General features: G+C 60.5%; 2 protein-coding genes and 1 non-coding gene across 4 annotated transcripts in view; 1 reads left to right on the top strand and 2 right to left on the bottom strand.

The window, feature by feature from the left end:
- Positions 1–1,812, top strand: part of LOC117641850 (major facilitator superfamily domain-containing protein 6) — a 4,833-nt gene extending 3,021 nt beyond the window's left edge. For both annotated transcript variants that reach the window (XM_034379541.1, XM_034379542.1), the window contains exons 7-10: positions 52–304; positions 1,017–1,262; positions 1,352–1,504; positions 1,581–1,812. In XM_034379541.1, the coding sequence (XP_034235432.1) occupies positions 52–304; positions 1,017–1,262; positions 1,352–1,504; positions 1,581–1,666 (738 nt within the window). In that variant the 3' untranslated portion in view covers positions 1,667–1,812. The remainder of the gene's footprint in view (positions 1–51; positions 305–1,016; positions 1,263–1,351; positions 1,505–1,580) is intronic.
- Positions 1,734–26,774, bottom strand: LOC117641283 (dynein heavy chain 8, axonemal-like). Its single transcript, XM_034378466.1, has 67 exons — positions 26,681–26,774; positions 25,719–25,937; positions 25,469–25,637; positions 25,153–25,436; positions 24,900–25,080; positions 24,661–24,824; positions 24,261–24,437; positions 23,960–24,181; positions 23,627–23,875; positions 23,260–23,534; positions 22,930–23,143; positions 22,673–22,795; positions 22,448–22,591; positions 22,110–22,358; positions 21,724–22,039; positions 21,476–21,635; positions 21,177–21,382; positions 20,899–21,035; positions 20,757–20,816; positions 20,502–20,682; positions 20,156–20,421; positions 19,999–20,070; positions 19,761–19,924; positions 19,497–19,659; positions 19,249–19,340; positions 18,387–18,627; positions 18,092–18,291; positions 17,844–18,015; positions 17,631–17,776; positions 17,407–17,545; positions 17,102–17,332; positions 16,588–17,014; positions 16,220–16,505; positions 15,999–16,137; positions 15,673–15,893; positions 15,415–15,598; positions 14,655–14,891; positions 13,427–13,678; positions 13,158–13,344; positions 12,892–13,082; positions 12,579–12,777; positions 12,372–12,500; positions 11,943–12,055; positions 11,180–11,865; positions 10,781–11,099; positions 10,451–10,696; positions 10,150–10,376; positions 9,862–10,084; positions 8,734–9,729; positions 8,506–8,661; positions 8,187–8,342; positions 7,825–8,112; positions 7,643–7,726; positions 7,367–7,536; positions 7,081–7,271; positions 6,647–6,884; positions 6,178–6,454; positions 5,916–6,102; positions 5,650–5,833; positions 5,417–5,573; positions 5,133–5,293; positions 4,642–4,809; positions 4,412–4,553; positions 4,128–4,317; positions 3,940–4,058; positions 3,699–3,866; positions 1,734–2,333 (listed from the first exon to the last, which is right to left on the bottom strand). Exons 2-67 carry the CDS (start codon positions 25,890–25,892, stop codon positions 2,208–2,210), a joined length of 13,995 nt encoding a protein of 4,664 aa, XP_034234357.1. The 5' UTR covers positions 25,893–25,937; positions 26,681–26,774; the 3' UTR covers positions 1,734–2,207.
- Trnal-cag lies at positions 22,821–22,904 on the bottom strand. The gene has a single exon. It is a non-coding gene; the product is annotated as a tRNA-Leu (tRNA).

Raw genomic sequence — 26,774 nt, 5'->3', positions numbered from 1 at the left:
AACCCCCATCCATTCGCTGGATTCGTTCACAATCATTCTTGCGTTCGACAGCTGCCGAAACTGCCCAAGTCTGAGAGCATCATCGGCGACGTGGCGAGTCTCCTCAAGCACCGCCACATCGTCGTCTTCCTCGTCTTCGCCACGTTCGCCGGGATATGCGACAGCTTCATCATCTACTTCATGTTCTGGTACCTGGAGGACCTGGCGCAGACGTCCGGGGCCATGGCGCACGTCAAGCTCATCGAGGGCCTCGTCATCGCGGCGGAGACGCTGGGCGGCGAGGTCATCTTCTTCTCCTACGCGGGTAGGCCGACCAACGGGCAGAGCCTCCGACAGAGAGCGCCTGCGGGGGCTGGGGTAGGCAAGCCCGCCGCAAACGCGTGCTTAACAGGATTGCCTACGGCACCGCAGGCCGCGGCGGGGTAGGCAGCCCGCCGCACACGCTCAACAGGTGGCGGCGCCCGCAGAGTCCGGGGTAGGCAAGCCCGCCGCACACGCGTGCGTAACAGGATTGCCTACGCGCAGCCGCAGGCGCCCGCAGAGTCCAGGGTAGGCAAGCCCGCCGCACACGCGTGCGTAACAGGATTGCCCACCCGCAGCTCGCAGGCGCCTGCAGAGTCCAGGGTAGGCAAGCCCGCCGCACACGCGCGCGTAACAGGATTGCCCACCCGCAGCTCGCAGGCGCCTGCAGAGTCCAGGGTAGGCAAGCCCGCCACACACGCGGGCGTAACGGGATTGCATACCCGCAGCCCGCCGGCGCCTGGGGTAGGCAAGCTCGCCTTACACGCGGGCATAACAGGATTGCCTACCACAGATCGCAGGCGCCCGCAGAGTCCAGGGTAGGCAAGCCCGCCACACACGTGGGCATTACGGGATAGCCAAACCTGAACCCGCAGGCGCCCGCAGAGTCCAGGGTAGCCAAACCCGCCGCACATGCGTGCGTAACAGGCTTGCCTATCCGCAGCTCGCAGGCGCTCGAGCCCAGCGCACTGACATTTCGCCCAACTGTCTCGCAGGCAAAATCATCGAGAAGATCGGCTACGAGCACTGCCTGTCGCTGAGCTTCGTGTTCTACGCGCTGCGCCTGGGACTCATCTCGCTGGCCACCAACCCGTGGTGGCTGCTGCCCACCGAGCTGTTCCTGCAGGGCCCGTCCTTCGCCCTGTGCTACACCACCATCGTGGCGTACGCCAGCGCCGTCGCGCCGCCCGGCACCTCGGCCACCATGCAGGGCCTCGTGGCCGGCATGGACGACGGCTTCGGTCGGTACCCAACAACAACAACAGCCTATCAATACGACAACTTCCCCCCCCCAAAGAAATAACAACAATAATTTTGTGGTGCTTTCCAGGCTACGCCGTCGGCAGCCTGGCGGGGGGTGCACTGTACAGGTGGTTCGGCGGCTCCTGGTCGTTCCTGATGTACAGCGGGCTGGCGCTGTGCTGCGGCATCGCGCACTCCGTCATCCACCTGTTCTTCCTGAAGGTGCCCAGCAAACCCACAGGTAGGTCCGCGTCCAGAGGAGTCAGTGGTCGCGGGGAAGCGACGAAGTACACTACAGTGGCGTTCCCTCGTTGCAGCCGACACGTGCAGCACGGACTACCACGTGGTCCCGCAAGCCACTGCCGACTCTGCGGCGGACACCGGCTCAGTGGAAACCGCCTAGTAACGACTGATGAACCTGGAGAGCGAAGCTCAGTTGGAATTTTAACTGGGAACAAATCAACTTTAAGTCCAAGAAAGCAACTGTGATATATTAAATATTTAATTAATCATATTTTTTCACACGTAGAATAAACTCTTATTTTAAAACGGAGGCTTCATTCTATTTCACCTGTGTACTTGTATACACAAACCTGCGACATATATTTCAATATTTCACAACCAACACGAATAAGTCTTAACAAAACTGCGTTATCTACATAATACTCTTAAAAAAGTGTAACAGGCTAGAGGTACCCAGCCATAACAATAATTGTACAAACACAGTGACAACCTTTCCATGTACGTTCCTTCTCCACATAAAAAAAGAAAAAAAAAAACAGAAAAGAAACGTTGCATTCACAGCCAATGTAGAGAGTGCTGGGTCGCGCACTACGCGGGCTGCTTCTTGGCCGGCTTGACGTAGCCCTTGTCGTGGTAGTTGAGGAACACGAGGTAGCAGATGAAGATGAAGGCCAGGAAGAGGAACAGCAGCACCAGCAGCTTCATTTGGTGTCGCATAGCATGGCAACACCGCGCAGCACCCAGTGATCGGGCGATTTCTGGCTTGTCAGCCAGAGGTTGGTAATGAATGTCAAGTCGGTCCGCCGCGGCTTCTTGTAGACCGGGCACTGGGACAGGCAAAGCGAAAAAGGGTGAGGTGATAGCGAGACAGGGTCACCCTTCACTCACTTGCACACAGGCTATTTCGAGGGGGCAACCACATTGGATGTTTGGGGACACAAGATTTCTTAAGGCTAAAGATTTCGTCGAATTTCGCAAGATTTTTACTGATATTCCGCCTAAAATTAGCTTGTTTTTAGCCTTTTTGGGGGCAAGATATCAGATTTCTCAGAGATTTCTAGCGCTAAGGGGACACAAGATTTCTAGAGTGGTTGCCCCCTCGGGCTATTTGTTTTTCAGAAAAAAAAAAACAACAACAACAAAATCACTATAGCAAAGTAATACACAATTAATTGGAAAGATCACATCACGACATTTTTCGCTCAGAAAAAGGCTTCTTTTCTGTTTTTTTCTCATTGAGGATTGGCGTGGCGAGCGTTGCCGTCCTGTCGCCGATTGTGTTCAGGTTAGCGACCGAGTGCGAGTGATTGACGCTACACCGCAGTCTGCGCCAAAGAGAGAGAGAGAGAGAAGAGAGAAGAGAGAACCTCATCGTTATCTGCACACAGCGCCAACACCAGCTGACGCGGGGCATTTCAACAACTGTAATTATTATTGTGGCCGCAGCATGTCATCGACGAGGAAAATGCAAGCTCGGCAGAATTATTGGTTAAAATAGAGGTACAGTTTTGCAAACAATGAATGGTTTTGAAAGCGCAGACCCCACAACGAACGTCGCGTCCTTCGTTCTCGTTCCAGGGCCGTGCAGGACATCCGTCCCAGCGGGCGTGCCACGCCGTGCCACGCCCTCCAGAGACTGGGTTCGAATCCCCGCGTTTCCCCGAATCGGGGCCTTGCACCTTCAGAGCGAGATAAACGGCGAGTCCTCGGCAAACACGGAGAAAGAGAGAGAGACAGACAGGGCGGCACTGCGCGGCCGAGAAAGAGAGGCGCTGGGTTGCCCGCACGCGCGGCGAGACGATGGCGGCGGCTTACTTTTGGGAGGAGAGCGACACGGTCGCGGGGTGGCGCGCGGGTACACTGATACACAGCCAGGACGAGGCGGGGCGCGACGCGGGTGTCGGTCTAGCAGTGAAGCACCACCGAGTGGAGGAGCGAGGGACTGCCGCACCCTGCCGACGGCCTCCTCCGAGGAGGGTCAGAGCGGCGCACTCCGAGCGAGGAGGGGGATGTGGCCAATTAGGCATGTCAGGTGAAGACGGCCCGCCAAGTTGAACGCAGCGCGTCTCTGTCGCACCCGAGTGGCCGTGCCCTTGACGCGGGGCCGCAACACCAGCTCCAGGGTCACCGGGGCGGCCGCGGCCGCTTCCTGTCTCGGGGCGTCTGCTGCGCGCGGAGGCGGGGAGGCTCACCATGTAGAGCTTGGGGTCGCGCGGCGCCGTGACCAGGCCGGCGGAGATGCCGATGACGGGCATGGCGGAGTAGATGGTCTTGGCGTGCGACTCGACCAGCCTGCCGGACCGCTTGTCCCACTGCGCGCCCTCCAGGAACAGCCCGTACACGGCCACGCCCTCCTCCTTCTGCGGGGGCACAAGCACGGCCTTCAGGTCCACGACGGCCGCGCACGGCGTCCACACGCGGTGCTGTACTCACCGGCGCCGGCTTCCACTCCTCCTTGGTGTACTTGGTGACGGTGTTGGTGACGACCACCTGGTCCAGCGCCCAGCCCTTGTGGTTGCGCGTCAGCTCTTGCCGCATTGCGGTCAGGAAGCCTGCCGCCAAGACAGCGTTAAACAGGTGACACTTTCAGTGCAGTCGCCAAGATTGCTTCGCGCACTGACCGGTGGGGTTGAAGAAGCCCGTCATCCAGAACATGTTGGGCCGGCCGTCGTGCAGCCAGGAGGAGAACTGCTGGTTCCTCTCGATGAGCTCCGCGTACCAGAAGCCCAGCGTGGACGACTCCCAGGAGCCGCGCTTCCACGAGGTGGGCACGCGCGCGTCGAAAATGTTGTCCAGCGCGTCACGGAGCGACTGCAGACAAATAATAGAGAATAAAATGCCGAGGTTTGGTTGCTGAATCCGTCGCCAGGGAAGCGGACCCGCCGCAACCGCCATGGGTGCCTGCCTCGCTCATGATGATGGTGCCCTCGATGGCCAGCAGCAGGTCCTTGAGCGTGTTCCGGACCGTGCCGATCACCTTCTGCATGCGGTCGATCTCCTGCCGCAGGAAGATGTTCATGGGCGCCAGGTGGTTCATGGCCTTGAGCCTGCGGGCCGGCGCCAAATCGGAGCATGAGAAGTGGGCCAGACAGAGAAGGAGAGGGAGGGAAGGGTGAGGCGCTTGCAGGCGCTTGCCTCTGCGAGACTTGGAAGGGGTCGTAGTCGGCGGGGAGGGACTCCTGCATGCCGAGCACGAGCCGCGTCACCACCTGCTCCCGGGTCTCGCCCGAGCCCCCCGACGAGTCCTTGGGCTGCACCGACACGATCGTGCTCAGCGTCCGCGTCGTCATGCTCGTCTGGTACCTGGTTCCAAGCCCGGCGCCGGCCATTAGCTATTTGTCTCGACGCGTCTGCATCGAGGCAGGCGGTGCAGGCGCACAGTGGGCCAGAAGACCGGCGGAGGCGGTCAAAATCCCGGACGCGTTTTGAGCCCCAGAGTGACTAAATGGGACTCGAACCGAACGTGTGACCCCACCTATGGATTGCTCTCCGAACGAGGAATCCATTGGTGGGGTCACACGTTCGGTTCGAGTCCTGATTAGCGACTCTGCAACTCAAGACACGTCTAGAGTTTTGGCCGCCGGCACCGGTCTTCTGGTCCACTGTGAGGCGGTGCAGGTACACACGTGATGTCGGCGTTGGAGTGCAGGCCGTAGACCATGGGCGGGTCGGTGGGGGTCATCTCCTCGATGTGGGCGAGGTACTGCTCCAGCTGGGGGTACTTGACGACCGGGTAGCCCTTGTAGAACACGAAGTCCTCCTCGAACAGCTTGTCCGAGAACCACACCTGCGCACAAACTCGCGTTTTGTCATGAGTATGCCATTTATTAGTATGCCATTAATTAGCCCCGTGGGGCTGTTCCTTCTGGCTTCCTAGGGTCCCCAAAAGCCCAGCCAATCTGATGCGCACCTTGGCGAAGGTGTTGAGCAGGCGCTTGTCCAGGTCGTCCGTGACGCGGCCGCCGTACATGACCTCGCCGATCATGTAGCGCACCGTGCTCCAGCTGATGCCGCGCTTGGGGTCCATGTCCTCCAGGTGGTTCTGGATGAACAGCGTCGACGAGTACCTGCAGAGCCACTGCCACGTAGAGGCGAAAGAAAAGCAGGAAAGGACGGGAACGCGCGTGGCGAGGCGAAACCCACCAATCAGACGAGTTGAACTCGTAGGGGATGTTCCAGCCGAGGGGGCCGAACTTGCGCCGCTCCTGGACGACGGTGTGCAGGAAGGAGACGGTGAACAAGAGCGGGATCCACTGCGGCATGGACGTGTACTCCAGCAGCTCCTGGTCCATCGACGAGTACGTGGCCTTGAGGCCGGCGCGGATGCCTGCAGACATGCCAGTGTAAGTCTTCCAAGCAAAGTCTCGCAAATTCCAAAGATACGAGTGATAAACAGTCAGCCTGCGCACCTTGTGGCGGCTCGTTGGTGAACTTGATGGAGATCTGCAGCAAGCTGATGGGAAACAGCGGCGACACTTCGGTGGTGATGAACAGCCTGAAGTTGGGGTCCACCGTCTCGGTCTCGTTGAGCAGGGTCATGAGCTCGACCATGTACTCGAGCCCCAGATGGCAGTTCTGCAGCAGCACCCAGCCTCCCTGCCAGAGCCACACAGCAGGGACAGTGAACTGCCGTCCCGTGGTCGGGCGCAAGCCTCACGCACGCCGTCGTACCTCCTCCATGGAGGCCTGCACCAGCTTGCGCGCGTGCACCTCCTGGCCCTGCCCCATGGAGATGTTCCGGCAGGGCACGCCCGAGCGCTTGGCGAGCGCCTCGATGCCCGGCGTGGGGTCCGACCCCATGGACAGGAAGCACACCATGGGCGTGAGGGGCCGCGACTCGGCCAGCATGGCGTCCAGGTTCAGGATGACGGGCTCGGCGAACTTGGGGCCCAGCGAGGACACCACGTACTTGCGGGACTGCGCCAGGGTGCGGTCGGGCAGGAACGCACTGCGGCCGGCAGGACAGGCAGGACACAGTGTAGCATGTGCATTTAGAATGGGCAGTGGGCTCGCGGGTATAAAAGTGGAAATCAGCTGGAAGCGTCTGGAAGCGCGCGCCAGGGAGCCTTTTGTTGCTGCCGCATCTGAATTTAAAATTGGGGCGCCACTGTGCCGCCCCTGTCCGCCCCGCCCCACTCACCGGACGACGAGCAGCTTCCGGAACACGTCCAGCGAATGGTACCCGTCCGGAAAGACGTCGTTCTCGGGGGCCTCCTTGTCGTACCACGCGCGCCACCCCTTCTCGTTGGCCACCACCTGGCCCAGGATGCTGGCGAAGTGCTTGAGCTGCGACAGCTGCACCAGGTTCAGCCACGTCGTGTCCGTGATCCACCGGAAGGGCTTGGGGTCCACGGACTTGAGGTCCAGGGCCGCGCCACCTGCCGGACGGAGGAAGTGTCAGCACCCACCACGCCAACAGCACCCACCACACCACCACGCCCACCACACTCACGACGCCCACCCACCACACCCACCAAGCCCACCATCACGCCTTCCACACCTACCAGACCCAACACGCCGCCCACCACCACGCCTCACACCCACCACGCCCACCACGCCACTGCTGCGACTCACCCTTGAGGAAGGTCTGGAACTCCTCCGGTGAGATGTGGCCCGTCTGCAGGTCCACCTTGAGGGCCATGAGCAACACGAAGAGGAACTTGTCGTTCTCGTAGAGGCCGCGGCACTTGAACCGGAACACGTCCAGCGTCAGGTAGTCAATGATGAAGGCGATACGCTTGGCGGTGATGGGGTTCTTCTGCGACCTGCGGAGCAAGCAAGAGGGTGTCATTAAAACAAATCCATTTATCCCTTTTAAGATTTTCTTTAAAACTTCCAATCATTTCCTTCCACTCCTTACCGCTCCATCGAGATGTCGAAGCGTTCCAGGAACTGCGTGAGGGACGTCTGGTACATGCAGTTGACGGAAGCCATCTCCACGACGAGGAAGTACAGCACCGAGCCCCGCGCGGCCACGGGCCGGTACTCCTCGCGGGCCGCGTTGATCTTCTTCTCGGTCTCGTCCGCCACCTGCACAGCGAGCCCAGCACTCCAGGACGCGCGGAAGTGGCCACAGCGGAAGCGGGGGAAAGTTCCCTTTTCTCAGAACTTCGAACAGAGGAATCTACCGCCTCACCGCGAGTTTCTTTTGCACTTCCTGTGCCGTGTTCTTGGTCACGTTGAGCATCTCCATGACACTCGGGTCATCCACAAGAGACCCCTACACACAAAAAAAAAAACACAAACACGAGTTAAAAACATTTAAATTTCGAACACAATTAATTAAACAAATGCTTCAATCCATCAACGATCGCCTACCTGCACCGTGGTCAGCTTGAGCAGCAAGTTCGCCTCGAGGTTCTGGATCTTCCTCCTGTTCTCCGTGATGCCCGTCACCAGGTTGATCCGCTCCATCTCCATCTCCCTCTTCTCCGTGAGGATGACGCGGCCCAGCAGCTGGTCCTCGAGGCCCTTGAGGTTGACGGCGAAGTCGATGATGGAGGTGCGCGCCGCCACCTCGGGCGTGTACGACGGGTTGGGCAGCTTGGTGGTGATGTAGAGCCTGAAGGCCGTGTTCACGTCCACCTCCTTGTCGCCAACCTTGACCTGCTCCACACACGATCGTTAGGAAAAAAATATTCCATGCCGCCGCAGTGAACACAACAGGTCGCACAACTTACCTTGTACGTGGAGGCAACCTTGATGTAGTTCCTCTCCAGCACGTTGTCCAGGCACGGGTCCAGCTCCTCCAGCACGTCCTCGATGAGCAGCGGCCGGCCCAGCCCCAAGCAGTCCTCCAGGTGGTTGCGGAAGTACTTGTGGTTCAGTGACGTTATCTAGAGCACACGAAGAGTCAGTGAGCTCACAAGTAAAATTGAATGAAACGGAATGGTTGGGACGCTCTTGCTTTGCATTGTGGGTCTGAGTGGGCATTGCGTCCCATCAATCTGGGGTCCAAGCCCTCCTGTAACGAGCCAGTAATTTTCAGTGCACACTCACCTGCAAGTCGTAGTCCTTCTCCTTGTTCTTGATCCACTGCTTGCCCTGGCCCTGCGGGTCGATGAGCAGGGGGAACCGTGAGGCCTTGGTGACGATGATGCCGTTCTGGATGGACAGCTCGTCGTTGGGCAGCCCTTGCAGGTTCCACTCCGACGTCTGGCGAGGCAGAGAGGCTCATGTCCCACTGCAGGCTTGGCGGACACTCGTTCCCAGTGTACCCTACCGTACCGTGGCCTGGTCCGTGAGGCAGTCCGTGACCTTGACGTTGCCCGACACGGGGATGCGGCGCTGCATCAGCTCGTCCAGCCAGTTGCGCTGCAGCAAGGTGCGGTACTCCTGGTTGAAGGGCCCGGCGTACGACAGGAAGCCCGTCAACAGCAGCACGTCGCCGACGTTGCGCTGGATCTCGGACCAGAACAGCCCCAGCTGCTCCTGCCAGCGGATGCGCTCGCCGGCCAGCCCGCTGATGAGCCCCTGGGCCAGGTTGATCTTCTCGGAGCACTGGTCCGCCTGGTCCTGCACCACCTGCTTGCCGGCCATGGCCTCGGCGTGCCGCTCCTTCTGGATGTTGAGGTCCTTCTCCTTCTCGGCGAGCAGGGCCTCCGCCTCGGCCAGCTTCTGCATGGCGGTCTGCAGCTTTGCCTCGGCCACGGCCACCTTGGCCTTGAGCGGCAGCACCTCCTTGTTGATGCCGTAGAACTGCGCCATGGCGATGGTCCAGGACAGCAGCCCGGCCACGTTGCCGCAGGCGGCGCGCGCGTTCTCGTACGTGTACAGCGGGTTGTTGAGGTACGGCCCCATCAGGTCGATGGTCTCCTCGTTCATCATGTCCTTGGGGAACTGCTGCAGGCGCTTCAGGAAGTTGACATCGGCCACCACCTTGAGCGCCTCGCCCCAGGACGGCACCATGAACTGCCTCTCGGGGTCGGGCTTCACGGGGGTCAGCTTGCTGCCGAACAGCACCATGACCACGTCCATGATGACGGTGATGAGGTACGGCGGCTTGGCCAGCTTCCGCACGGTGGCGATGTCCGTGGCCTTGATGGTGAGCAGCGCCTGCTCCGCGGCCTCCAGGGCGGGCTTGGCCACCTCCAGGCGCTCGTTGGCGATGGCGCGGTCCGCGTCGATGGCGTCCACCAGCTCCTGCTGGCTCGCCGCCACGGCCTGCACGTCGGCCTTCACCTTCTCGGTTTCCGTCACCTGCTTCGTCACGGCCGCCAGCACCTGTGGGACGCGCACCACTGTCAGAATTGCCCCTAAAAAGCATTTCGTCTGGAAAATTAAACGGACCGCCGGCCAACTGACCTCATTGGCCTTTCACCTGGAAAATTAAATAGTCCGCGCTGGCCAACTAACCTCGTCGGCCTTCTCGGTGGAAATGGCCAAGTCCTTCTCCATGACGCGCATCTCCTTCTGCAGCTCCTCCACGGACACCACGGCCTCGGCCAGCTTGCTGAGGCCCGAGCTCATGCGCGACTGCATGGACGCGATGCTGGCGTTGCGCTCCGCGTACACGCTCTTGTAGGCGTCCAGGAAGAAGAGGTACGACTTGGGGGTCACGTGGGTCTGCCGCCGGTACCTGAGTCAGGCGCGCGTCAGAACGACGTCACGACGGCGAGGTGGGCACAGCGGGGCGGCACTCACCGATCGAAGTACGACGTGCAGCACTCGGCCACGCCGTCCTGCACCTCCCCCATGAGGTCCATGAGGGACTCCTTGACCTCGGGCGAGCACACGATGTCGAAGTTGGCCAGGAAGTGCCGCGACACGGCCACCAGGGCGTCCTTCGGCCACCGGAAGAACCAGTCGATGGTGCAGCCCGAGATCAGGCCCGGGAACTTGAGGGCGCGCGTTCGGAACTTCTCGCCGACCTGGTGAAAAAACGGACGCGCAAAATTAAAACTGGTTAAAACGAAAAAGAAGGGGAGTCGAACCCGGGACCGACCGGCGAGAAGCAGAGCACGACGTGGAGGTTGGCGCGCGCCCTGGCCAGGAAGAAGGCGTTGAGGTTGTCGCGGGTGGGCGGCCGCTTCGGCTCCAGCTTCTTCATGATGGGGATCAGCTGGTCCAGGATGTCGTCCATCTCGTCGCGCGGGAACAGGTTGGCCACCTCGCCGGCGCTCAGCACGTTGTTGATGTACTCCAAGAAGCTCTCGTCCTTGATCTCGTTGTCGGTGAAGATGAAGCTCACCTGCGAGGCAATTTCATAAAGCATATCGCATTTTAAATTGTTATCTTTTCAATGAAACAACAAAGACTACGCCGCCAGACGCACCCCTTTGCCCTCCAGGCCGGCCAGGCGGTAGAGGTACTTGAGGTCGTCCAGCAGGTTGCTGACGTTGTAGGTGCGCGTGATGGTGATCTGGTACGACTTGTAGTTGGCGATGAAGGAGGCCAGCTTGGTGATGGACTGCTTGCCGGAGCCGCCCACGCCCACCAGCAGGGCGGACCCCCGCGGCGCGCGGATGATCCTCGAGATGATGCACAGGTGCATCATGGCGTCGTGGAACAGCACCAGGTCCAGGAAGCCGGAGCGCACCGTCTGGTTGTAGCCGTCCATGTAGAACACGAGCCACTTCTTGAGGTAGTCCCAGCTGCACAGGGTAACGGTAAGTTAGCAGTGCAGCAGCCAGGCGGCTTGGATAGCTAGCGTTTGAGCGCGGACGACACGCACTCTGGCACCTCCTCGTAGATCTTGGGCGGCTCCAGGGCCGCGTCGTCCGGCTCGTCCCCGGTGGGGTCCGGCGCCTCTCGCATGAAGTCCACGAAGAAGCACTCCTCCTCGGAGAAGTGCGCGAAGTCCTCGCCGAGCATCTCCTCGGCCGTGGTGCGCAGCGTGTCGCTCAGCCACTCGCGGTCCTCGGCGGTGGTCAGCTTGTCGGCGATGACGCGCGTGCACTCGTGGCGCCACAGCTTGAGGGCCGTGGCCTTGTCGCGCAGCTCGGCGTCCTGGATCGTCAGCATGCCCTGCCAGATGCGCGAGATGTCCCGCAGGTTGAACACGTAGTGGAACTTGGCGGGCGTGGGCAGCATGCGGCCCTTGACGCGCTGCCAGGCGATGCGGGTCAGCTCCACCAGGCTCGGCATGAACTCCACCATGGCGCGCCGGAAGCGGCTCTTGCAGAAGTAGCCGCGGCAGATGACGCCGAAGATCTTGTCCAGCGAGTTGTTGGAGGGCAGCGTGCAGTTGAAGATGCAGAACTGGCGCTTGAGGCGGTTCGGGATGTCGTTGCGACCGCCGCCCGGGTGGATCATGGCGGCCACGTACTGCAGGTCCTGGATGATGGAGAAGTCGCCCGGCTTGTCCAGCGAGTAGAAGCCGCGCATCTCCATGAGCTGGCGCACGATCTCGTTGGTGACCTGGGCGAGGGGGGCGGTCGTTGAGGGGCGCGCGGTGCTGACGGCGGGAGGCTGCGGCGTGCGGCCTCGGCCGTTACCTGGTCGCCCCACTCGTTGACGACGGGCATGTTGATGTCGTCGATGAAGAGCGTCATCCTGCGGCCGTTGGGCGGGCCGTACGTCGTGCCCACGCGCTTGTCCAGGTAGCTCTCTGATGGTGCGCTGCGGAGAGGACGGCGATGACGGGAACCGTGTAGGCGTCCAGGCCCACGAACTGGGTCGCACAGTGGGCCAGAAGACCGGTGGAGGCGGCCAAAACTCTAGACGCGTTTTGAGCTCCAGAGTCGCTAAGCAGGCCTCGAACCGAGCGTGTGACCCCCACCAATAGATTCCTCATTCGGAGAGCAATCCATTGGTGGGGTCACACGTTCGGGTCGAGTCACATTCAGCGACTCTGGACCCCAAACCAAGTCTAGGGTTTTGGCCTCCTCCACCGGTCTTCTGGCCCACTGTGGGTCGCCTGCCGCGCAGACTCACCTGGACCATGTTCGGCGTCGTCGCGAAGCTGAAGCTGAAGCCCTTGGAAAGGTGCTCCTCCGGGTCGTACTTGGACATGTAGCCCTGCACCATCACCGTCTTCGCCGTGCCCTGCTCGCCTGTGGACAAACGATGCCAGAGTTACACTTGAAAGAATCCGGAGTTTGCGGGGCGCGGGGCGAGGCGGCTTCACTGACCAATCAGCAGCACCGCCTTGCCGTGCCGGGCGCTGTTGTCGATCAGGAAGGCGGTGCGCACGTTGTCGACGTTGGGCACCAGGATGGAGGCGTAGTCGGGCACCGAGTCGTCCGGGTACACGTACTCGTCCACGTGCTCGCGCCAGTGCTGCCACTGCCCGTTGGCCGACACCATGTACTCGAAGAGGGACTCGCCCTCCTGCAGGGGCAATGAGGAGCCAGCCGTCAACGGGGTGGGGGGAAACTGGATCTAGAACTGGATGGAAAAAAGCTTTTTAATGAAATAAATGCTTTTTTTCGGACTCCCTCTTACCTCCGTCTTGGGCCAGCGCAGCGCGGACTCGTGGCTGCGCACGAACTCCTCGAGCTGGTCGCGGTCGTCGAGCTCCAGCACCGCGCCCAGGCTCCACATGATGGAGAACAGCAACATGCGCTCGAGGTGCGTCGCGTCGATGGGCTCCCGCTCGCGGTCGTTGGTCTCCTTCACGGTCTGGTGCGCCGTCCCTGCGGCAGGTCGCGGGTTCGAATACCAGCAATTTGGTCTCTTTTTTGAGCCTGCGGGGGAACGACGATACTCACTGGCCTCGTCGTAGCGGTGCATGAGCCCCTCCAGGATGTCGGTGCATTGGCGGATGTACACGGCCTCCAGGATGTTCATCTTGGGGTGCAGGCGCGACTGCAGGAATCGCTGCGTCTCCTCGTACAGGGCCTCGAACAGCGGGCGCAGCGCGGCGGCGTCGTCCTTGTGCTGCTTCAGCAGCCAGCCCTGTGAGCAGAGCGAGCGAAGCGTGCGGGTTCAAGGCACTTGCTCTTCACACAGAGCGCCGCCAGGGTGGTCGGCCACTCGCCTCCAGGATGGGGCCCCAGGGCAGGCAGGACGAGGACATGAACACCATGCCCATCCTGGACACGGTGGCGGGGGACGCGTTGTCCAGGTTGTCCGGCTCGAACAGCAGCTTGCAGTTGGGCGCCATGACGATGCGGTCGCCGTTGGCCAGCGTCAGGGTCTTGTTGTCGTCCAGGACGGAGTTGAGGTTCTCGATCCACACGGCGTCCACGGGGCCGTCCAGCACCAGCCAGGTGGTCTCCGTCTTCTTGACCTGGCGGCGACAGCGGGGTCATTCCAAACGTCCACTATTTTCCTCGGTAACTTAAACGAAAATTTCGGATTCCGAGTCCTGCGATTCGGTTTTCGAGACTAGCTGGATACCTAATCACGAAGTATATAGGCCTCTACGTCCACCCAAAACCGAGCCAAGGCTCCGTGCGGAGCGATATTTTGGTCATGGCTGCTAAACCGTTGAAATTAGATACGTATAGTAAGCGAGGCGATTGTAGATCTCGGTTTAAACTACAATCGTCTTGCTTTCCACACCCCTCTACCTGTCATGGTTTAAATGTATGAATCAATTAACTACCCGGAGCGGCGCTGCCGTGTCAGAGTAGAGGTTATGTTCCGGTCGACGGCCAATTTTCACTCACCTACTGACTACAAATCGATACAAAATAGACATGACATGAAGCTCCAGGCACACCCAGACATAGGCTTTAGAGCACTGCGAAGCCATTTTGCCACTGACCCGCGAGTCACTCACGGAACACTTTTTGAAACGTAAACAAGCACGTTGCGCCGTCGCCACCGCTTCTGCTGGGCCACAAACCGGCAAGCGATGGATCGACTTTGGTGCGCGCGGAGTTCGCGCGCCAAGTTCGAGCCCTCTCTCCAAAAAGAGAAAAGTGCATACTTGCGGCGACTCGGAATCCGAGCTTTTCGTTTACCGTGTGCACGTTTCTCTTGCGTGTTAATAATCACTCCGATTCAAAACCTATGCACCCTAATGTTTTTGTACAAATTTTGTACGAGACATCACAGTTTTTTGTGCACACGAACTTTTCGTACAAATTTCGACGCGATTTTGCACAAAAATGGGGAAATATGAGCAGATTTCTTAGAAATTTTGTACACAAAATTCGTGTACACAAAAAAACTTTGATGTCTCGTACAAAATTGTACATAAACATTTGTGTGTGTAAAACGAAGCGAGCAGTGGAAACCGCTGCTGATGCGATGCGTACTCGCAAGGTCTTGCGCCACAGCGTGGAGAAGATGCCGTCCGTCCAGTCGTTGGTGGCGACGTCCAGGCGGCCGAACATCTGCGGCGCCGTGATGGCCTTGGGGTTCATCCGCATCTCCTTGTGGGGGTGGCCGCACTCGGTCAGGGCCTTCATCAGCGTCTGGATGCAGGCCGTCTTGCCCGCGCCAGTGGGGCCCACGATCATCAGCCCGTGCCGCACCAGCGACGTCTCGTACAGCTGCAGCACAGTGAGGCCGCCGTCAGCCCGCCAGCCCCAAGCGCGGACAGTGGCGGAGTATCCAGAGGTGGCGGGGGGGGGGCAAAGTAGCACTTTTTGCCTACCTTTCAGGTGGCTAGCTAGCGGCTATGGTGGTGTGTGGCAAAAACCCCATTGCCCCCTCCCTGTATCCGCGCCTGAGCGCGGATCCAATCCAGTGGAGGATAACAGGACAATCTACCCCCATTGGACTGTAGATGGCCGCCTGAAAGGTGGGCAAAAGCAACTCTTTGCCCTTGTAAGTGGGCAAGAAGTGCTAGGTACTTTTCCCCTCCCTGAGACCGGCTCTGGATCCGCCTCTGATCAGCCCGCGCCAGCCCCTTCCATCGCGGGGTAGGCCAGCCCGCGGCGCACGCCTGTTGCGCGGGCGGACTGCATGCCCTCCCTTACCCCACCCTACGCTAGCACACACTGGTCGTATGCCGTTTCGGGCCCGACACAAGCTCGCCTGCACTGCACGAGGTGGTTTGACGCCCCTCCCCACCTGCACCAGCTTGAGGTTCCAGCCGGGGTGGTTCACGAGCCCGCTCTGCTCCACGGCGCTCGCGATGGCGTCCTGCAGGTCCTTGTAGGAGCGCGTCGGCAGCTTGATCCCCGGGAACAAGTCCTCGATCAGCGTCAGGAACAGCGGCTCGTCCTCGTCCACCAGCTTGGAGAGGTTCATGTCCCTGCAGCGAACACACTCGCAGCACTGTCTGGAGAAAGAGAGGAAAACCGCGGGGATTCGAACCCGCGGACCTACCTGAGCACGCGCATCACGGTGGTCTCCTCGGCGTCCTGGGGGTTGGCGCGCTTCTGGGCGCCCAGGGTGCGCAGGCAGGACAGAATGTTCCTGAGGCCGAAGTCGTAGTGCACCTGCTTGCTGAGCTGGTCCTCGCACAGCTTGTACAGGGTGAAGAACTTCCTGGCCAGCAGGATGTTGTCGCGGAAGCCGCACGACGCCAGCTTGACGCGCATGATGATCTGGGCGGACAAGGTTCCGGGTTCAACTACCGCCCAAGCCTCTATTTTTCTTCGGTCTCTATCAGAGCTACGTAGGCTGCAGAACAGTTTTCCCAAACCAAGTACCTGGCGATCTGGGACCATCATGGCGACGGACCTGAACTGGATTTTAAGGTTTTCGGGCAGTTCCTGGCGACCAGCGTAGCCTGGGTTCATGGTGATGAAGAGGCCGAACTCGGTGTTGAGGGACACGTTGTCGCCGTCGCTGCAAACACAACTCCGACGTCAGCTCTACCCCGCGAAAAAGTACGGCAGGCGCCGGGGATCGAACCCGCCGCTCGACCGACCTGAACAAGAAGTGCGTCTGGCGCATCTTTCTGGCCGTGAGCACGATGTAGATCTGCTGCGCCGCGACGCTCAGCACCGGCAGGTCGATGCGGTTGAACTCGTCGAAGCAGCCCCAGGACCCGGACTGGGCCAGGCCCTTGAAGATGCGGCCCAGCCCGCGGAAGTCCATCTGGTCCGAGCAGTTGAACACCACCACGTACTTGCCGAGGGCCTTGCCCATGTCCTTTGTGGTCTCCGTCTTGCCCGTGCCGGCCGGACCCGCCGGCGCGCCGCCCATGTGCATGCCTGCCGCGAAGACACAATCCAGTCGAACGCATTCGAATCACTGCCAGGGCGCAAAAAGTGTAAACAATCCTCGGGCTTGTACCGATGGCCTGCGCCAGCGTGATGTAGCAGCGATCCGTGAGCGGCGTGATGACGAGGCGGTCCGTGTTGCCCAGGTACTCGTTCTGGTACACGAAGGTGACGTCCGTGATGCACACGTTGACGTGCTCCGCCTCCTCGTCGAAGTAGAAGCGCGCCTGCTTGAGCCACTCGAAGTCCTGCGGGGACTTGATGTGCAGGCGGCACAGCTCGTCGAAGATGTCCCTCTGGTGCACGTGGATGGTGATGAGGGTCTCGTAGAGCACGCGCGTGAAGTGGGACAGGTCGCGCGTCGTCTGGTCGATCAGGAGGTTGAGCAGGTCGAGGAAGAACTGGTTGGCCGTGGGCATGACCTGCCGGTTGAGCCGCGCGTCCCGCAGCGCGCGCTCCGCCCTCTCCGTCCACACCATCTGGATGTGCAGCAGCGCCACCTGGCGGCCGGCGCGCGCGGCGTGTCAGTCCCGGGGGGCTCGTCAGCCCAAAAAGCTATCAAAGTTTCCTTCCAACCTGCGCGGTACCTGCGCGGGGATGGACTCGATGAAGGGGATGGCGTCGTACTCGGGGTCCTGCGCGTTGGCCACGGCGTTGCAGATGACCGTGTTGACGGACTGGCGCACCATGGCCAGCAGCTTGTTGAGCCACACCTCCACGCCGCCCGTCGCCATGATGGGCGTGTCCAGCGGGATGGTCTCGCCCTCGCGCGACTTGATGCTCAGGATCTTGTCGTACTCCTTCTCGTGGAACTCCACCTGGCCGAGGGAGACGAGCACATCAGCGCAAAGGAAACAAAAACGAGTTTGTCTTTGCAAAGCAATTGAAGTACCTCAGCCACGTTTTCGAAGACGTTCAGCAGGTGCTCCTGTATCGTGTGGGTGTCCGAAGCCTGGCCGAGGATCTCCAGCAGGGCGGGGTCCGACACGAAGAAGAACCTCGGGAACTGCAGTCGCTTCTGCTCCAGGTACCTGCCGGCCGGACCGCGAGGAACGGGTTCAACTCCCCATCACGCCGGCTACCTTCCCGCGGCACTTCGCGGAGCGCGGAGCCGACCTGGACAGCGACTTCTGGCAGGACTCGAGCTGCTCCAGCAGGAAGGGCAGCAGCTGCTGCATGCTCTCGTCGCCGACGCACACCTCCAGGACGTTCTTCACCTCGCGGGCGCGGGTCATGATCTTGACCCAGGACTTGTCGATGGTCTGCCGGGGGCCACGGTGGGTCGGTTAGTTTGGCCCCGAGCACGGCCTGGCACTTTGCGTCACTCACGTTGAACTTCTTGGTCTCGGCGGGCAGCTCCTTGGCGATGTCGCCGCCGCTGAAGACGGCCTCCAGGTACACCCACAGGTTCTGCACCACCATCCACTGCTCCATGATCTCCGACGTGGTGCTCAGCTTCCACACGAGGTTCTGAATCTCCTTCTTGAAGTACGTGTTGTACCTGGGGAAGGGCACGAATCAACAAGTGGACCCGAAAAGCGTGACAGGCGGGGGTAGAGCCGACGCGTCGCTCTTACCGGTTGGACAGCAAGGACCCCATGACCATGAGGCTGTCCTCGAGCTGGGCGATGATCTCCCCGGCCTCCGTGCCGCGCAGCAGCAGCTCGCCGCGCGACTTGAACTCGACGAACATCAAGTCGACCACGGCCCAGTCGGCCTTCACCTGCAGCATCTTGGCCTCGATCTCGCGCTCCTTGACGGCGCCCAAGCAAATGTCCTGCACTCATTCCGAAATCAAACACAATTGTTAGAAAAAAGTTGAACAAAAAAAGGAATTCCGCGGGATTTGAACCACCGAACGTGCGAGCTGACCGTGACGTCATCGATGTGCTGCAGCAGGGGCGCCTCGAGTAGAGTCTTGAGCGTGAACGTCTCGCTCTCCACGTCGAAGCTGCAGTTGGTGAGGTCCTCCAGGCGCCGCCAGTGGCGGTCCTTCATGGCCTTGTTGGTCATCATCTCCAGCAGCGGGCACGTGCCGTTGAAGTCGTCGATCATCTGTTTGAGGTCCAGGTAAGCCGGCCACTCCCGCAGCCCCTTCGGCAGTCGCCGGCACCTGCAGGCAATGCGCACCGCGCGCACCGCAGTGAGAGTTGGAGGATTATGCGCAGGGGCTGCACAAGGGGCCAGAAGACCGGTGGAGGAGGCCAAAACTCTAGACGCGTTTCGAGCTTCAGAGTCGCTAAACTGGACTCGAACCGAGCGTTTGACCCCATCAATGGATTCCTCGTTCGAAGAGCTATCCATAGGTGGGGTCACATTTTCAGTTTGACTCTGGAGCTCGAAACGCGTCTAGAGTTTTGGCCGCCTCCACCGGTCTTCTGGCCCACTGTGGGCTGGGTTCAACTCGCGCACGTGCACGTCAATTTTCATGTTTCCTTTTTCCCTTGCCGTGCACCACGACGACGACGCCTGGCCCCATCCCATCCCCTGCAACGGCCCATGCATGTTTCCGTTGCTGTAAAATACTTTTACGGCCTGGCACACGGGCGGCGCGGGGTGGCGTATGGGTGGCGGGGTGGCGCAGGGCCCCGACAGGGCCTTCAACCCCGCCAACTATGTCTTTTTCATGCCGCTCTCAAACGACCGGGGATCGCGCGACGGTCGAAGCACACAGCTTGTGGAAAGCGCTTTTGTGAGACGCCACGGGGCACTTTGCAATCATAATGGGACTGACCTGTTCTGGAACTCGGCCAGCTCCTCCATGATGGACTCGATGTTCACTTCGGACCACACGATGTCGTAGTAGCCCTCGACGGTCATCATGACCTGCAACATTCAAGTCAGGCAAGTGTTAAAAACTCCGTTTTTCGTTTGGCCACTCAATATTTTTAAAATAATGCACCATGGCAGCTGCTGTTGTCCTTGAGGTAAACATTAAAGCGCATTGCGAAAAAATAATTTGAACGGCCGCAGACCACCCACCGAATTGTACAACGAGTAGAGCTTCTGCAGCAGCGTGAAGTCCCTCTTCTTCTGCATCAGCGTGGGGTACTCGTTGACGGCGAGGCCGAACAGCTCCTCGCCGCTCTGGTAGATCTCGTGGCGCGTCAGCAGGTCGTCCAGACGGCCCTGCATGATGAGCACGCTGTCGAGGCGCGCGGCGCGGCGTGAGAAACTCGCTGACCGCCGCAAAGGCGTCCCCTCGACGTGGACCTCGACGTGGACACCGCCAGCTTGGCGACCTACCGATCGCTCGCCTCGCGCGCCGGGATGTCCGGCACCAGGGGCCCGGCCGTCTCGAAGTCGTAGTCGAACTTGTCCACGTCCCTCTTGAACGTCTCCACCTGTCTTATGAGCTCGTCTCGGAACGGGTCCTGCACCGCGCACAGCTCCACCTGGGTCTTCATCGCCTGGAAAGGGGCGTTGGAGAAGCCGGTATTCGAACCCGCGAAAGTCTCCAGGCGGCTGCGTTCTATCCGCTCACCAGGGCCACCATGTTGCTGAACGTGTAGCGCAGCGTGTTGATGCTGTCGATGTCCTCGCGGCTCACCGCCACCTAGAAGCAGTGCGGCAGCACGGCGTACAGTGGCGTGGCGTGCGCCATGGCGGTGCGAGGGAGCACGCCGTCGACGGCCTCGCACCTGGAAGCTGGTCAGCAGGGCGTACAGGTCCTCCAGCTCCATGAGGCTGAGGTCCAGGCGGATGAAGTTCTCGGCCACCTCGTGGAGGGCGGCCATGGCCAGGCGCACGTCGTCCAGGTCCTTGATCTGGCGCTGCAGCAGCGTCGTGTGGTCCGCGATGAACTTGACGTTCTCCTCGAGGCGCACGCCGTGGTGCTGGCACAGCAGGCGGCCCAGCGTGTTCTTCCAGGCCTGCGCCTCCACCACCAGGCCCTCCCGAGCGGGGTCTGCGACGGGACGGGCCCGCTGACGAACGCGAGGACTTCGCAGCGCCGTGGCACTGTGACCGGGCACCTCCGGGACTCACTGAAGTTGATCTGGAACGCGCCCACCACGTGCACGGCGGGCAGCGCCTCGATGTCGTCCAGGATCGCCTTGTAGCACATGAGGCGGTCCCGGATGTCCACGATGAGGGGCTCGGCGTTGACGAAGGACTCGAGGATCGGGACGCGGTAGTCGTCCCACAGCGGCACCATGCGCACCGGGCCCTGGCCAACAAGACCACGGTCACGGACCGCATCCCCCACCGCGGTAACGGCGAGCCACCGTCTGCTGGCCGTACCATGGAGCCCTCCTGGCGGCTGGTTTCCGGCAAGGGGATGCTATAAATAGTGCTGTTCTCCTGAAATTTAAACGAAATGACAGTAAACTCAGTTATTTTTAAATTAAAACGTACACATTCTTTTAATTTTGTTTGCACTCACCTCCAGCAGGCGCACCAGCTCCGCCTTGTGCATGACGATGTTGCCGGTGAGGGCGGTGGTGGTGCGGCTCACTTCGCGGTGCTCCGAGATGGTCTTGAACATCGTCTTGGTCTCGATGTCCACGGTCGTCATCTCGCCTGTGGGCAAAAGACGGCATTGTTTCAGTCTCAACAGGCTGATTGCCAACAGACCTTTCGTCGCTCTATCTCTGTCGCACTCATGGGGCGTCCCGTTAGGGTGTTGCCCTGCCCGCCGTGGCGGTAGGCAACCCGACCCACCCAGCGAGGTCTCGTCGAGGTCCTTGGGCTGCTCCAGGCCCCACGTGCGCACCGCCTTGTTCGCCTCCACCACGCTGAGCACCACGGCGTTGAAGGCCGTGTTGGCCTCGTCCAGCGTGGGAATCATCACCATCTTGGGGATGGTCAGGACCATGTCCGCGGCGAAGAGCGGCGTCATCTGCTCCCCCTCCGTCTGACTAGACCGGCTGCAAGAAGGGGAAAGGCATACGGTTGGCCGCGAAGCAGCAGCAGTGTATACAGTGTGCTCGCAGTGCTCAGTAAACTCGCAGTGTACGCACAAAGACAGGCCGGCCCGCTTGCGGAGCATCTCGAGCGACAGCTTGTTGCACTGGACGAGCGCCTCGATGTTCTTGGCGTTGAAGTAGCAGAACATGTCCATGGCGTCGTTGTAGAACTGCGAGATGTCCACCAGCTTCACCTTCTCCACCTCCCGGAGCACTGTTCCAACAGGAAGCAAGCGTGAGGCCTGCCTGCTGGCCGAGGCTTTGGCTGCGCCGCGCCGCTGCACCGCCGCGCCGTCGCGCACCTTCCTCCTGGGTGACGTCGGCCAGCTTGGTCTGCGAGCTGACGGTGCGCGCCGCCTTGTCCGTGTCCAGCCAGCCGTAGCGCTCGTCGCCGAACTGGTCGGGCAGCACGTCCGCGAACCGGTTGATGAGCTCCTTGACGGCGCCCTCGACGACGGCGGACCTCTGCGCCAGCTCCAGCGCCACCTTCTTCAAGAAGGCCTTGTTCTTCTCCTGGAACTCCTGGGGCGGCACCGCGGCGGGCGGCAGCCACACCAGCACCGTCTCGGACAGCGCCTCCAGGGTGGCGTCCACGCGGGCGCTCTTCATGTCGGAGACCTGAGCACGCCGAGGGCACGCCGTCAGACCGGGCCAGCGCACCGCGGCCTCGCCGCACTCCGCCACGCACCTCCTTGACGAAGGCCTCCAGGTCGTCCAGCTTGGCGTTGACGGACGCGATGAACTCGTGGCTGGTGAGGGAGGTCCAGAGCACCGACGTGAGGCCGGGCTGCACCGTGGCCTCGAGCTCCTGCAGCTTGCAGCGCATCAGCGACGCGAAGAGGCGCGGCACGTTGGCGCGGACCTCCTTGTAGCGCTTCATGAGCGACGTCACCGCGCCCACCAGCTCGTAGATTTGCTTCTTGCAGAAGGTCAGCACCTGCGGCGAGACGGCCTCGTCGATACCCCGTGCGCTTGGCGTGAGCCGACCTGGAGTATCTCCTGCGGCATGCGGGCTGCAGCACCAACCTGGGCGATCTCCGGCACCTGCAGGCCCATCCTCCAGAAGCACTCCGTCTCGCGTATCACCTCCTGCAGGTACGGGTTGTAGTTGACGACCAGGTTGCCCTCCGCGGTGCGGGCCAGGATGGGCTCCGCGAGGCACGCGCGGACCTGTGGCGGACACCAAACAGCAATTACAGCAATAAAAATAATTTATTTTTGTCAGGTTTGAAAGTAGTGTGAAGATTTTACCAACTGAGTGCTGTTGCACCACGCAGTATGGTGGACGATTTCGTAGTGCACCAGAGTCATGGCCAGGGCGTTGTAGTGCTTGATCACCTTCTGCGCCTTCTCGCCTTGAATAGCCGGCTGGTCCTAAACCAGCCAGAAAAAAAATGTATGTCAGAAGTGGGATTCGAACCCACGCCCACAGAAGTGGACTGCGACCTGAACGCAGCGCCTTAGACCGCTCGGCCATCCTGACAACGGTGATACCATGAGAGGCTTACGCGGTAGGCATCCATCGGCTCGGCGATACGCTCGAAGAACTGGCGCGCCCAGAGAATGCGGCCCGCGATGGGCGTGAGGTTCCTCGTCACCAGCAGCTTCTGGCGGTCGTCGTTGTAGCGGTCCCGCACGGACTCGATCTCCTCCAGGAACCTGTCCAGCGCGTCCTCGTACGCCATCTGCACCTCCAGGCAGTCCAGGCCCAGCTTCTCGAACCTGCCAAACGGGGGGCAACCGTCTTTAAATGACTCGCCTTCGTCACAATTCGGTTTTTAAAACCTCTTACGGTCGGTGGCTAGCGGCCTGCCGGCATGGAGCCGGTCCCCACCAACCTCTTGATGAGCATGAGCTCCGAGTGGATGGTCGGGCAGCACTGCAAGCTGCACCGCATGAACTTGTACAGGGCCTCCTCCGCCTCCACCTGCGCCCACTTGAACGTGTCGAACTCGGCGTCGAACTCCTCCTTGCGGTAGTTGAGCGGGTCGAACGGCTGGTTGGAGATGCGCTGGAACATCTTGGTGAACTTGAGCGCGTGCTCCTCGATGCCCTCGATGCAGGACGATTGCAGCACCGAGTACAGCAGCGTCGTCTCCAGGATGTAAACGATCTGGACAGGCAAACAGTCGTTTGTCATCAATCAGCTGTTCCAGCAAATAAGGCGGTTCGACCGACTCCGTTCCCCCGATTCGCGCGCCATACTTTGAGGAGGCGGCCGCAAAACTTCTTGAACTTCCCGAAGATGTACATGGAGGAGCATTCGAAGGTGCCTTCCAGCGGGCACCGCGCCACCAGCTCGCGCGTCTCTTCGAATCGCTTCTCGTAGTCTCGCTGCAGCCGGATGCAGACCTGCATCTTCTGGATCACGTCCCTCTTCGCCTGCTTCCAGATGGACCAGGTGCCGTTGGCGGTCAGGTAGGCGCGGCACGAGTTGAGGATTTGATTCGTCACCTGAAACACCACCACACCACCTGTACTATGTCAAAACGTATTGTTTTTGAATTTGTGGGTGTTTTTGTTTGTGTTGAACCGTACCTTGACGAGCATGACCTGCAGGCGCTCGGTGGTGTTGTAGAACCTGGACGTGGAGTACAGGTTCCTGATGAGCGTCATGAGGTTGGGGATCTGCGCCGCCAGCTTGGGCGGGTCGAGTTGGTAGAGCGGGGCCAGCAGCCTCTGGATGCCGTAGATGTACTTGACGGTGTCGGCCGCCTCGTTGGCGGCCTCCGTGATCTCGCTGTCAAGGTCCTTCCATCTCTGCGAGCAAAGTCGTGGGTTCGAATCCCGAAGCGGCTAAACTCTTTTCTCCGTCTGGTGCCACATGGGAAATACGCACGGCCAGCAGTTTGCTTTTGCTCAGGACCAGGATGACGACGAAGTTCTGGCAGGTGGGGCTCTTGAGGTGCTCGATGATGGAGGTGTACTTGGCCAGGCAGCGCCGCCAGTACACCAGCTCGGAGCGCGGCCCGATGTCCTCGCGCTCCCTCCGGATCTGCTGCCGCACCGTCAGGACCTGTCGCCATCGGCGGGAGAAAGGAAAGAGAAAAGGTGGGCGATGGTAGGCAACAGCGCGTGCGAGGAGTCGGAGGGGTTGCCCGCCGCCGGGCGCGGGGCTTCGCCAAGGCTTCGCGGCGTGCGGTGGGCTGCCTGCCTGCAGGCGCGGCCAGCGGGCGGCCTGCGCGCGCCGCGCACGACGGGCGGCCTACCCACAGGCGCTCCTGCTTGTCTTGACTCACCTCCTGGATCATGTCGGACCACTGGCGCACGTACTGCTCGATGACGGTCACCACCTTCCTCTTGACGGAGGCCTCCTTCACCTTCTGGGGGGTCGACAGCTCGCGGAGGATGCTGTCGTCGGGCATGGGGAACCGCAGGCCCAGGTCGAGGTCCGTGGAGGTGCCTGCGCCGGGCAAGGGAAGTCAGAAGCGGTCTTGATGGAGGCCTGCAGTAGGTACAACACGTGGCTCGCACGAACAGGACAAGAAGTGGGCGAAGTTGTTGAAGTTGTAAAGGAACTGCTCTCGGGGCTTGTCCGGCAGGTCGCCCCAGTTCTTGGACGCGCTGAGCGCGGGGACGCTGAGGCGGGCCACGAGGTCGGACAGAGCCGCCACCGTCGTGGACCCCGGCTCCACCTCGAAGGGCGAGAAGTACAAGTCCTGGAAGAGATCAGCGACGAGTTGCAGCAGATGGCGAGACGGGGAACAGCAGACGGCGGGGCGAACACCCACGTCGAAGAGAGTCTTCTCCTCCAGCGCGGTGAGCTTGGAGCGGTAGATGGCCACGCAGCGGCCGCAGACGCCGTGGTCGTTGCCGTCCGTCACCACGACGCGCGGCAGCAGCTCGCCGGAGTCCTTGACGTAGTCGACGGGCAGCACACGACCGCTGTCTGCAGAAAGAAATCCGACTCCGTCAGAGACGCCGTCTGCCTGTGGAGCTCGCAGAGGGGGTGCGCCAGGTGGCGGCGCTGGCAGCCAAACTGGCAGCACTCGCCATCGGGAGGGGGCAGCAAGTCCTGGTTGCAGAAGATGATGGCCTGGCGCCCGCCCTCGCTGATGAAGCTCTCCAGCAGGTCCAGGTTGGCCTGCGAGTCCAGGACGCCCTCCTTGACGTCGTTGGCGTCCACCATGAGGTGCATCGCCACCGTGTCCATGATCTGGAAGTGCTGCCCGCGGAACGATTTCTCGCGAGCCGCCCGCGCCGCGCGTGCCTTTTCCTAATTTTTGAAGAAAAGCAGAAAAAAACAGGTAAATTTTGAAAGTTTCCCTTGCAGTGCTGCGGTGTGTGATCGGCGCACCTGTTGCACGCGCGTGATCTCCGCCTGCGTGAGGGGCATGTTGGTGCGCTTGCGCGTCGACTTGGTGTCCTTCTTCAGCTTGTCCCTCCTCTTGGCTTTCTTCTCCAGCGCGCGCTCGCGCTCCTGCTGCTCCTGCACCGAGGCCATGAGCAGGGCGGACCCGCTGACGCGCATCCTGGACGCCGACAAGGCTGCCCTGCTCAGCCCCGACTCATCGGCCTGAAATTTCAAATTTGGTAGAGCGGGCTTTGAACCCAAAACAGCAGCCTTCTGCTACTCTGTAAAAACGGTTCCTGGTTTTCCCAGGAACTCCATGGAAATCACCTATGTCTCTGCCATAGGCTTTCTGGGAACGGAGTGATTATAGACACGCCGCGTTTCTATAAGAAAAAAGACAGTTATATGCACACCGGAAAACCGCTGGTGTGTATATAATAATAAATGGCGTTATTTTCACGCGGCGTGTCTGCAATGTCTAGTTTTCTTATTAGCACGCCGGAAAAGCTTTTCCGGCGTATCAATAATAATTTGTAGCTTTATGTTGACGCGGCGTGTCCCTAATGGTGTATTTTCTTATTGACACGCTTCAAACTCGTTTCGGCGTGCCTTTAATATTTTTCCAAGTTAGGTGCACGCGGCGTATCTCCAATGCTGTGTTTGCTTATTTAAACACCGAATGAAAAATGTGTTTCTAGCGAGGACCCATCCGCCACCTTTTTGGGACCGCCCCGCTGCTGGCCCCGGCGTCCGGGCCCTCCTCTTGGTTTTTCCCACGCCGCCGGTTGCTGCCCCTAGAATACAGGGCACCCGCTACGCGATCCGGACCCGAAAGGGCGCCCGTCACCCCCGACCTCCGGCCTGAAATTTTTTTTTTTAAAAAATTTTTTTAAAAAAGGGGGGTTTTTGGGAACCCAAAAAAATAAGGTTTTGGCCAGCTTTTTCGGGGGGGAACAGTAGCTGACCTCTTCTGTTCGGGGCCTCAGGCTGCCCAGCTGGCTGACTTCCTGGCTGCCCTGGCTGACTCTCTGGCTGCCCTGGCTGGGCTCTCTGACCGGC

Source organism: Thrips palmi, unplaced genomic scaffold (assembly GCF_012932325.1).
Source record: "Thrips palmi isolate BJ-2018 unplaced genomic scaffold, TpBJ-2018v1 HiC_scaffold_15, whole genome shotgun sequence".
NCBI lineage: Eukaryota > Metazoa > Arthropoda > Insecta > Thysanoptera > Thripidae > Thrips > Thrips palmi.
Note: the sequence above shows the minus strand (reverse complement) of the source record. Positions and strands in the feature narration are given on the sequence as shown.

Bases quoted from the DNA above. Each gene is read 5' to 3' on its own strand.
- LOC117641283 (XM_034378466.1), bottom strand. From the start codon at position 25,892: ATGCGCGTCAGCGGGTCCGCCCTGCTCATGGCCTCGGTGCAGGAGCAG. The intron at 16,506-16,587 runs GTACAAGCCCGA...TCTTCGCGGCAG, and splicing joins CACGCTGGCGCAGGCCATCG to GCATGCACATGGGCGGCGCG. The intron at 12,778-12,891 runs GTAAGAGGGAGT...TTGCCCCTGCAG, and splicing joins TGCGCTGGCCCAAGACGGAG to GAGGGCGAGTCCCTCTTCGA.